This window comes from Scomber scombrus, chromosome 14, assembly GCF_963691925.1.
Source record: "Scomber scombrus chromosome 14, fScoSco1.1, whole genome shotgun sequence".
In the NCBI taxonomy this organism is placed as follows: Eukaryota; Metazoa; Chordata; class Actinopteri; order Scombriformes; family Scombridae; genus Scomber; species Scomber scombrus.
In genome coordinates this window covers 908523-920989 of record NC_084983.1, presented here as the reverse complement: position 1 = coordinate 920989, position 12467 = coordinate 908523, and the positions used below count along the sequence as shown (strand labels likewise).

Here is a 12467-nt window from a genome sequence, read left to right as displayed (position 1 = left end):
AAAATAATCTCTGTCGTTTTATGAACTAGAGAAACATGAACTGATTGTCTTTCATGCTGAAGCCTGAACTGCCCAATGTCCCAGCAATATTACCCTGATGCAATCATTTACTCTCATAAATTTAACAATTTTAAGTTGAGTATGTATGTTGAGTATTTGATTATTTTGGTGAGAAAAAACTATTCAGTTGGTGATAAGAAGTTTTCCTGATGGAGTTATCAACCTGTGTTGTAAATATAAAGCTTGGTTTAGTCCAAATGTCTGCAGAGTCACACATACAATTCATTTCTCTCTGACTTGTCAGTTGACATTTTTCCATTAAAAATATTTCATAATAACTTTTTGGATTCACCTTTTTAGGTTTTCAGTGTGAACCTGAAAATACATTTAATAAAAGACTCATCCCAGGCTAAATCCTGTAATCATTTAGATGAATTTATTCATATTCATAAATCCAAGAAAAACAATGGATTTAAATAAAACAACTAAACAGCTTCCAGAGGTTATGTAAAGACTGCATCTCCATAATACTTTTTATTGTCATTAGCAGCAGTGTGGTAAATTAGCATCCCTATTTCTAGACAAACACATGTGAAGTGAAAACTGAAAACAAGACGATCTTCAAAGGACTGCCAACCGAGTCACTGGAGAGGCAGAGGAAACAGTATTTACACTTACTCTGAAACATTTTTTCAGACTCAGAGACAGTAACATCACTTCATTAAATAGAGCAGAACCTCCATACATGCAAATTATTCGACTGATTACGCTAAAAATAAAAACAAATAAATTCCTTGGAATAGGTTCAAAAATTCAACCTCACTGAAGCCTGGTCCTGTGCAAAGCATCAGCCTGGTGAGTCTCCTTTGATCACTCTTGGCATATCTGATGATAATGAGGCAGCGGCGAAGAGCAGCACGGATAAACATTTAAAATTCAACAAATTAGCTAATCAGCAAACAGACAGAGCGAGCACGGTAAAGTGATAGGACAGGAGGAGATGAGGAGTGTACTCTTTTTGCTACGCTTATGTACAGCACATTGTTTCTAATGTTGCAGATGTTCAGTGTTACGGACAGTTTGTGGCATTCTGGAATATACTGGAAAACATTGGTGTGAACCTTTTCTTTAGTTTTATCATTTCATTCATATGTGAATGAGATATGTTGAGCAGTGTCTTGATTTACCAAAACAACTTTACAAATTGGTCATTTTCTATGTTCTTTGTGCAAAGGTCAGCTGAGAATGTAGTGCATCAAACTGCCATACATTATTATGAGAGCTGTTTTTAGGGCCTGGTGCATTTTTTTAATGCATTTCCTGTATTAATGATTACTAATTTATTTTTAAAGACATTGTGTTTATTCACAGCACATTTTAGGGGTTTTTTTTGCAAATACTGTAAGTCTCTCAAAACATGCTGCAGTAAAGTATGTTCCCTGTAACTATACAGGGTCACTGTCTGAGTGAAAGGGAACAATGATCATGTTCATGTTTGAGTGTTGGAAATGGCACAAAAACAATTGAAATCACATGGAAACAATTTGTATTTATGTTCAGTTATTTTACATATTCTTATATGTCACTATTGGCGCTTTTCCACTACACAGTTCCAGCATGACTCGCCTCGCCTCGGTACGGTACCAGAACAGACCTTTTCCATTACAAAAAAGTACCTACTCAACGTGGGCGGGGTCGTCATAGCACGGCTCCGCGAAACTGCCGTGACTTCGTTTTATACACGACACAAAACACATAAACAATGGAGGACATTGAAGCAGTGGTATACTTGCTGCTGTATGAGGCTTTTTGTCTCACAAAGCAAGAGAAGAGAGCCGTATGGCTGTAACTATAGCTGTAACGCTGCTGCCGGTATTTCAAAATGGCGGGTTTGATTCTTGTGTGGGACGGCTCATGACTCTTCCAGCGACAACTCTTCTGACCAATCAGTGGCCGGCAGTCTGTTGACGTCACATTTAGTATCGGCTCGGCTCGCTTGGAACCTCACCAGAGCAGGTACTAAAAAAGGACCAGGTACCAGGTACTTTCCCTAGTGGAAACGCAAAAAGAACCGAGGCGAGTCGAGGCGAGTCGTGCTGGAACGGTGTAGTGGAAAAGCACCATATGAGTGTACTTGTGAAAAATGTGCTGCACCAGTTAATAGTAAGAGGGTCTGCTTCTGTCATTTTGAATTTCTCGTCAATATCTTCAAGTCAAATAAGCTCATCAAGTATGAGATGAAATAGTTCAAAGTCCCTGAACGCAGTCAGTCAGTATGTGCAGATGTTTGTTTCAGTCAGGTTTCTCCTTGCCTGCAGTTCACCTGCACACAAACTGAATCACAAATGGTTAAGAAGTCTGCCACAGCAGGGGAAACCTTACAGGTGGGCGACATAAATGAATAAGGATGAGGAGAAACAAACGGTAGTTATAAATAGCTCCAACAGCAAGACAAACAGTGCTTCAAATGCACAGTACAACCAAATGAGCTGTGGGACTGCTGCATTGCTCTTGGCTGGTCGTGCTTTTGAAACATCTGTCACTTACTTGATACTGGTTTAATTAAACTGCCCACATGCTGGAAGAGAGTAACTAATAATCAAGTCTATGCAGATACACAATTCAAGTAGTTAGCCAAGCATAAAGAACATCTTATACTGGCCTAACACTAAAAACATCATCATTAAACACAATAATAAGACATAATACAGTGGATAACTATGTATGTATATAACTATCGGTGGCATTAACATGATGTAATATTATAAATGTGCAGTATATACTTCTCACTATCATTTTATTAATTAAATCCAAAACATGAGGCTGAATCAAAAAAAGTCACTGTCTACTAGAAGAAGGAATGTTCCACCATCATCTTTATTTGAGTATCAAATACTCACAAACTGGTTCAAAAGTAGCCACAGCCACAGTTAGCATTTTATTCTGTTGCATGCTATATGTTTCCTTGCCACACTAGTCATGAGTAACAGATGGCAATGAAGCAGCATATTAGACATAAGGCTTCTGTGGTTATTTCAGTGTTTTTATTTTGAAAGCACTGGAATCAAGTGTACAATAACTAACTCTATTAGTACCCTTCAAGCTTACAGTATATGTGGAGTAGTCCTTTATTTTACTTCTCTTAAATGACATAATAGTCCATAGTTATCAATCATCACTGATTTATTTAAACCAGCTAAAGGAATCTATAAGTCATTATTCCATAACTGGTTAAATGGAGCTGTAAGACCTTTTATTAGGGGTCCACACACTGAAGCTGCTAAAACACTAATGTATTTGTTAGATTATGAGAAGTAAGTGGTGCAAAGGCCCTACTGTATCTGAGGGAGTTATTATTATTGTAATGATTGATAATTGATAATGATATGCAGAAATGGTGAAAAATGATATTTTAAAATGTGATGTACATGAATGGATTATAGTAAACACATGTATCAGTCCAGAATTCTCTTGAAGTCATACTTTAAGTCCAAGGTAGAGAGTGAACTGTACCATTGTTATTTCCTCCTACAGAATTGACCAGCGTGACTTCAGACCTTTTGATCAAATTTTGATAAACAGGAAGTTATTGCCTAATCTAGGTTGATGATTTAGTTGATACATAATGATTGGTAATGATTTATTAAAGTGGGTGTGGCCTATACATTTCTAAATATTTCCCATTCCAAACTTAAAAAACTTAAAATAAATAACCCTTATGTCCAACAGAGCTGAAAACTTTCAATATATCCAGTGAATTGTGACAAATGTTTGCTGCCCACCAACCTATGGTCACTTCAGACGTCTGTCACATTTTTCAAAATATGCTAAACCAATATCTATATCTATATCTCCAAGCTACAACAATAAAAACATCTTCTAAATGATAGATATTAAGTGTTTCAAATGGTGCATTTTTAGTTGAAACAGACAGTATGACACATGGTGTGTGGAAACCATGTCTCTCTGGTAGGGCAGTCAGTAAGTCATCATCTCTGGGGACACACATTTTCAGATGGGCAGTTCAAACTTGCCAGTCATGTGGTCATCTATGTTTGTGGCATTTTGTTGTTGTCTTTTATGCTGGGACACTGTTCATTGCATCATGCAACTATATGTTTATTTAAATGTTTTAACTGATTTGCCAATTCACTGGTGAAGTAGGATGTGTTTGTGTGTGTCAGTGTGTGTGTGAGACAGAGAGGTACAATAGAGGAATCTCGTAATGGGTGTATGTTTTAGCTGATGTTAGCTTTTTAATGGGAATTGGATCTGGTCCAGTCCTCTGACGACATGAAAATGATATAGTTTAACTTTCAGTTGTATATTCTGTCTATGGAATGAATCAATATTAATTGTGTACAGGAAGACCATAACCTCATCTGATTCCAATGTGGCACATTAGACACATCGGTAACACACATACAGTGTGTTTTAATACCCTGGATGTGCTCTGTTGTGTTAATGCTGTTATAAAGGAGGCGAAACATCCTCCTTAAAAAAATAATTATAAAATGCTTGGAATTCTTTGGCAGTAGCACTTAAAATTACAGCCTGCAACATACCAAAATGTGAAGTTATAGAATAAGGACAACAATTCAGTAAAATACAAAGAAGTTGAACTGTATTTATTTAATTACTGGGTACCTATTCTATTAAAACAGAGTACAGTATGACCATACAACTGAGCAAAAATCTAAACATTTCAGGCAAAATGAAGTGATGACCTCTACAACACTTAATAAATCTGGTGTGATATTATTTCCAAATATTTCAGCCAGAAGGCAAATCTCCCAATTTATGAATGAGATTGCTGATACAAGTAGCTGAAATGAGTTTTTTACAGAGAGTGTCTGGGCTCAGTCTTAGAGATAGGGTCAGGAGGCTGGCAGTAGAGCCGTTGCTCCGTTGCATCCAAAGGAGCCAGATGAGGTGGTTTGGGTCTTCCACTGGAGATGTTCCAGGCACGTCCAACTGGTAGGAGACCCCTGGGTTAACCCAAAATACACTGGAGGGATTACATATCTTCTCTGGCATGGGAATGCCTTGGGATCCTCCAGGAGGAGCTGGAGGGTGTTGCCAGGGAGAAGGATGACTTACTTACTGTGAGCTGGTCCTAGGTTAGAATGGATGGATGGATGGATGGATGGATGGATGGATGGATGGATGGATGGATGGATGGATGGATGGATGGATGGATGTACTGGTACACTGTTACAAATTACACTGTATGTTGCCGGGTGATGTCACTACATACAATCATGGCTCCATGCTTAGTTAGACATTGATTTTGTTCTGATACTTAAACTATCAATTAACAGCAAACCTCTTAAGAAGTGAGTGGAAAGAAATTAATTTTAAAAGCTGCTGTGCGTGTGTGTGTTCCTATTAGAGAGAGAAAACAGAGTAGGGAGGGTCTGGACTGCTGCCAGTGACGCCCATGTGGGCATGAAGAAGCATTTACATAACACCAGTTGGTAAAACAGATGAAACCCTGGTGGGTTCTGTTTGCTTTTGTTGTTCATGGGCTTATTTGAGAAAAAACAACATACACACATTGTCAACAAAATATGCTTGTGTTTTAAAACAGTTTGGTGCAGTCTAATTTGCTGCTGATGCGTTTTCCACTGCCTATGCATGTAAATACCTTCAATACAGATTCACTGGTGTGCTGAATGATAAATGAGGCCCATTATTGCAACAATTCCCTTAAGATAACACACATGCATGCACACTCAAGCTCACCTAGCGCACATGCATACAAAGTTAGTGTTGTGTGTAACAGGATGTTGGTGGGCATGCTGGGAGGGAGGTGCTACTATAGTGCCAATGCGGACTTTAAGAGTGAAGGCATGAAGAAAGTGGTGGCTTACCTGCAGAGCAGCAGAACAGCCTGACACTCTGCAGGTGTGTGTGTGTGTGTGTGTGTGTGTGTGTGTGTGTGTGTGTGTGTGTGTGTGTGTGTGTGTGTGTGTGTGTGTGTGTGAGGAGAAGTCCTCCCTATTAACAGTGTGCCAGCACTGCAGAGATTGTATAGATGGAAGCAGGGAGACCAGACAGACGAGAAAGTGGGAAGCACTGCACAGTGAGGCAGAAGGCATGACACCTTTCTCTCTTTACTCTAATAAGCTTTATCCCCTTTCATGTCTTTTTTTCTTTTTCTTATTTCTCTCCCTTAATGTCTCCACTCCCTCCCCTCTCATCTCTGTGCTGTGTGATGCACATGGAGGCAGACTGATGAAGAAAAGTGCTCAGCAGGCCAGACCTGCCTGCTTTAAACTGCAGCAGCTTAAAGCGAAAAGAAGAGCACACACACACACACACACACACACACACACACACACACACACACACACACACACACACACACACACACACACACACACACATTAATGAACTCAAAATAAGCTTGTAAAGGTTTTTGGACAGAGACTTGTTTCCTTTGTTGTTCTGGCCTCACATGCATCATTTTCATTGTTAAATTGCCAAACTGAATTACAACCAGGTGTGTCTGGTCAGCTTACATTGTGAGCCATTTTGAAAGACGTCAAGAACCACAATGTTCTTTGTTGGGTAAAGATGACCTGTGTGAGTCACAGTTCTGTGTACATTCAGTCTAACCAAAATGTTCTTCACTGCCTGCTTTTGCTGGTGCAGGCATGTGCTGATATGAGTTGAACATATAGCCCTATTGTAGCATGTGATTCCTGTTTTCATTATTAATAATAGTAGTTCAAAAAGTCTGAAAAGACATTTGAAAACATGATAGTCATGCCTTAAGTACTTTTTACTGCAAAAATCAATACATAAGAGTGTGATCAGACTGGATACACTTATTGCGCTGGAGGGCTTTTTGTCTAATTGATTGTTTGGGTTTAAAATGTTTTATGCTGCATTTACACTCTAGCTGCAATGTAAGACTGTAAAGCTCACTTTAAAGAAAACTATTATAGATAACCACCAAACCAAAGCATTAAGCCAATTCAAATCTTGACCTCACGATGGGCCTGGATAAAAAGTCACATGATCATCAAACGTCATAAAGACATTTTACTTTGGATTTCACATCACTGATGTTTTTTCTCTTCTGTCCAATTGAAAGAGTGCATCAGTACTGCCAACAGCACAATCATCATCATCTTCATCACAACAGCACACAACCCCAGACACTGGAGTGTAAATGCATTTGCCCGAGTTGGAAAGTAGTCAGATAAAGTCACTGCTGTAGAAATAATATCCTCTCTATAATTCAACACTGTGCTGTAATTGGAATGATCAGGGACACAAGATGAATTTAAGACAAGGACACACTTCCCCATGTCCTTGCTCACATGAATTATATGTAAAAAAGAAAAAATAGTGTGTGTTTGTTGGAGAAGGAGAGTGAGAGAGGGAGTGAAAGAGACAGAGTGAGAGCCATGTGAATGAGTAGACAGGAAAGAGACGCTGAGGTTTAAAAAGACTGACACAGCCTGAACGTGAAATAAAATGGCGGGGGTGCTACTGTGCTACTGTCACACTGAGAAATGTGTGTGGGGAGTTTGTACCGCTCTGTATGAACTTTTCACACTCTCATACTTACAGGTATATCAGGTACCATGATAAGTGATTCAAATAAACATGGTTGAATATGGCAAGTAAGAGATACATAAACACTGATGCTGTCTAAATATAAGCAGTGCAGGTTAGATCAGCTGTGTGATAACAAACATTATAACCTATATTACCTACCAATATTATAACCTTGTTCTTCAGGCTTACGGAGGTCTGAGGAAAATGATCAAACAAATTTGGATGTGCAACTTTTGTATATCCTTGAGTTTTAATTAGCCGGTACCCTGAAAGAGAATCATTTATCTTTGGGTGCAGCCAAGTTCTCTGTTGTCATTTTCTTGATTTCTGTCTTCTGTGATACCATTGTGCCTGAATTTTTTCAGATATTTCTAAGCTTAAGGTCAGGCTATTGAGGAATAAAGTTGGATTTACACTTCAGCATTGATGGTACCTACAATAGCTCTATGCACAGGCTCTGAGCTGATGTGTTCCTCCCCAAAAATGTAACTAGACATCAGGGATACCACATGTGGTCTGCAATTTGATTAGCTGCTTGTCTTATCTACTAAAGGTTTGTGATGACAGCAGAGATTGATCAGAGTGATAAACATAAAGCATGTTGATAAAAAAGCTCTGTTATCTTCTCCTGTTCAGAAACATACATCTAGCAAAGCCATCTGATCATCACTCTCCATCACATGGAGCTGCAACTAATGATTATTTTAATCACTGATTAATGCGCCACATTTTTTATTAATCAATTAATCATTTTGTCTATCAAATCTCTAGATCTCTCTATAAAAACACCATTCATAATTTCCCACAGCCTTAGCTGATGTCTTCAAATGTCTTGTTTTGTCCGACCAACAGTCTAAAACCCAAAATGTATTTAACCATCACAAAAAAAAAATCGAGTGAAGATACAAGAGGCGTCCTGTGTATCTGCACTCGATTGCTCAGCCTGCCTCAACTACCTGGATGTTTGTCACAGAAAATTGAAATTGAATTTTGACAACTTAATTTGAATTGTGAGAACTGAAGGTACAGTTCCAAACTAATACATTCAGTTTCAAATTATACAATTCAGATTCGGTTTTTTAATGCAATTATTCAAGTTAAGCAATTCAAATTCAAATATAAATGATTCAAATTCAGTTTCTGGTGGCACATATTTCAGCCCATAGAGGTGTGTCAGCCTGTTTGTTGTGCTGCAGTAACTCTGCTCTTACTCCTATATTTTCTAATCTTAGGTAGAGTTCAAAACAATGTCACACTGACAGCTCCACGTTACTCAGAGGGAACCAACTGGCCAGCAGCACGGCAAGGACAGATGAGCTCACACTCACTCACTCACTTGATCACACACACACACAAACACACACACGGGCACGCGCGCACACACACACACACACACACACACACACACACTTGTGCAAGCACACATATGCAGATAACTAACGCTAGATTATACAAGCTTGTTAGATCCAAACTTAAATAACCAAATTAATCTGGAAAATATCCTTCATGTAATTTATAGTAAGAACAGTGTGTGTTGTGTGTGCATTAGTGTGCACACAGTATATGTAGATATGAGTACCATGAGGCAGAGCCAGTGGAATGACTGTATCCTTGAATATATATATGTTTCTGAAAGACATTCATCAGCTTCCATATGCATGACATTGACCATTCTTTTTCCTAAATACAGAAATACGTACACATATACGTACATATGTGTGTGTCATTAACTCCTGCATGGCACCATTGGAACCCAACACACACTATATATTAACAAGAGGCAGATGAATCTAAATGCTCTAGTTGATCGAAGAAGCTGTGGTGACAATTCCCATGAAGCCAGACTATCTGTGCTTTGGCTAGTGAATGTGGTAACAGGGGAACAATTTAGCCATCTGTCTTGTTTACTCCTGCTTTTTATTCTGCTCTGTGCACTCTACTTTGACAAAAATTGTTCAGACAGCATACATACACTGGCAGCTATTGTATAAAAGCCAAAAACACCTCAGAGGAAGGTTTTTGTTGCAATAATGGGGCTAAGATTTGTGCAGTAACACCAATTTGAGTCTAGTATTACACCTAATAATGTTAAAAGTGGTACAGTTGATTCTGACAGAAGGTATAAACATCAGTGTTACAGCAGGCAGCACACAGTGCCCACTGACAAGCACAAAGCTATTTAATCGATGCTGAAACCTGACACCCCATTGATACACTTATTTACTTATTCATTCAGTCATTTTAGTTAATCATTCATTCATGTTTAATGCTTTCAGCTGCTCAAAGGATGACAGTGTTGGTCCACCACTTTGGCCTAAACTGAAATATCTCTACAGCAGTGGCGGCTGCTGGTGTTTTAAACAGGGGAAGCTCACTTTACGTCTTCATCATAAAACTTGTCATATCGAAGCGAGGCAGTTACAAATAAAAGAAGTGTTTAATTGAGGCTGTTGTATGCTTCGTCTATGCCATATACCCATAGCAACACACACCTGAAAAAGATTTTCAAAACTAGCCACTAGCCTGCCCAATCAATGAATGAACAAACTAACGAATCTTGAACAGGTTACAAACTCGAAAAATCTATGATTGTGTTTTTTAATTTACAGTGTGATATGTACAAACGTGAAGGTGAACGTGTATGTGAAAATCGCCTGGAAAAGAAATGCACTTTGGCATACGACTACTCTCAACAGCTCTGCCACTACACTGACTGTTTAGTTGACTGTTGAGCTGTCTATCAAGGGCTTTTAGCCCTCCAAACATTTCCTCCAATCATCATACATCAGCTGACCGTCCGACCTGCCCACTGCTCCATTCACCGCCATTGAAGCTGAGCGTCCAGGGGAGGGACGAGTTTGTCACATTATCCAATGACCGTGTGATGATGAGAGTGTGTGATAGGGAAATTGCGTCGGAAAATAACAGCATCGGCAATAAACAGCTGGTTACAGGATGACATAGTTGTAAAATCGAACGCATTCAAGTGCAAATTTGATGTAATGTAAATTATAATTTTAGTGTGAATTCAATGACAGTTGTGACCATTTATTTGATGAAATTCCCTTGTTGTCTCAGAACAATCGCCCCTGCTCTACAGCTAATAGATGGGTTGCCAATGTTCGGACTCGATCTTACTGTAGAACTGAACATCAGCACCTCCTCTGCTCCTTTGTTCCCCTGTTTGTTTTGTAAGGCCTGTGTGTAAAAGGAAGGCCTGACTTTGAGTTTCCCCCACATACTCAAACACAGAAACCTAGGTACCCTGCTGACGTCACCCAAGCTTCAAAAGTATAAACGCGAGAATTCTTCACTCTCTTCTTCCCTTTTTGCTTCTGAGAAGACTATGCACGTGTGTGTCCCTTTTTCTCTTCTTTTCCCCCTCTCTTTTAGAAGCTTCACCCAGCGTGCCGCCCGAGAGGGAACATTCTGCGTTGCCCCTGAACGCACCATTTGGATGCAAGGCTGTAAACACAGACAGCCTCCAAATTGCCTGCAGAAGGGAGAGAAAGTTACAAGCCAAGTAACTCTCTCCATGCCGTGGACCGCTGGTTAACTAAGCCCCGGCTAGCCACCTTTCATCGACGGCTGATCTTTCCGCCGAAATCAGCAAACTGCTTCAGCCGAGGATCAGGACAGTAGTGCGACTGCATCCGACTTCTCCTTACCGGCTTTGAACGCCACACACCGCTCGCATCAAATCTACAGTCGTAGATTCATTGAAGTAAGATGTTATTTCATCTGGGCAGAGCTAAATTGTGTGTGTTATTATGCTAGTTAGCATTGTATCCTTGCTGCATAAGCTTGTGTTTTGGGACCTTCACCTCCCGTTTTGATGACTCCTACGAGTCTTAATGTTTGTGCTAACATGTCTCATGTGATGCCATTTTGTGTTTGTCATGGCAGGATGTTGTTAAAGCTACTGTTAAAGGATAACATGCTCCTCCAACAATCAGCTGAAGCACACACAGATCCCCGTTGTGCATGTGCAGAGCTGCATTGTTTAGCCAGCACAGATTACAAGTGCTTTAGCATTCGCTGCTAGCACATTTATCTGTATATGGTCTTCCTCTGTCCCTCTTTGGTCACCATCTTCCCTGGCTTCTCTCTCTCTCTCTCTCTCTCTCCTACTAACCCCACGCACGTACACACTACACATAGGCACATCCTGCATTATACATGTTGGTGAGGTAACAAAGGAAAGCTAAGCTACATCCTAGCCTCATCCTCAGACACGTGTTTTGCTACTGAGCCAGTGTTTAGGCGTTGACCAGCAGCGCCATCTTCATTTTTGTCTAGTGGAAACGCACCTCCTGCACACACGCACTTTCATACAGTCTGTTTACTTGTATAGACTTGTTTACACACAGCTGTTTAATGTGTTGTTAAGTATTGTTCAGCTCTTTGAGTTTGCTCAGCAGCACACCCTATGGATGCCTTTTCACATTACTTACCCCAGTAGTATTTTCCTTTCAGTTCACTTCTGTTTTTGAGCATGCTACAACAAGCCATGTGCAGCTCTCATTTCTAGTTGACAAGCCCGGGTGAATATACGTCTGTAAGTAGTAATTCATTGTCTCAATAATGTTTATTGATGGTACCTGTTTCAGAGTTCAATTGCGTTTTCACTCTGTGGTAGAAATGTCCCGTGTGCTGCTAATCAGCTCTAGTCATGTAGCTTATTCTGTTAGCCTTTAGCATTAGGCTGCAGTTGATTTATTTGTGAACTTTGAGAGTGATTTGTGCATTATTATTTTGGGAATATTTTCAGTTCATGCCCATTACAATTTATTTGATTCATTAAAAACGTTTCTTTTACATTTGGGGCAAATTCATTCCATTTCTTGTGTACTTTATCTTTAAGTTACATTTTTAAGCAATGTATATGGTTTATC

The 12467-nt window shown here is 39.5% G+C and overlaps 1 protein-coding gene across 1 annotated transcript in view; it reads right to left on the bottom strand.

The window, feature by feature from the left end:
• LOC133994317 (CXADR-like membrane protein) overlaps positions 1 to 10400 on the bottom strand; it is a 53933-nt gene extending 43533 nt beyond the window's left edge. The window contains exon 1 of the mRNA XM_062433559.1: positions 10367 to 10400. Coding sequence (XP_062289543.1) covers positions 10367 to 10400 — 34 coding nt within the window. The remainder of the gene's footprint in view (positions 1 to 10366) is intronic.
• Between the last annotated feature and the right edge of the window lie 2067 nt (positions 10401 to 12467).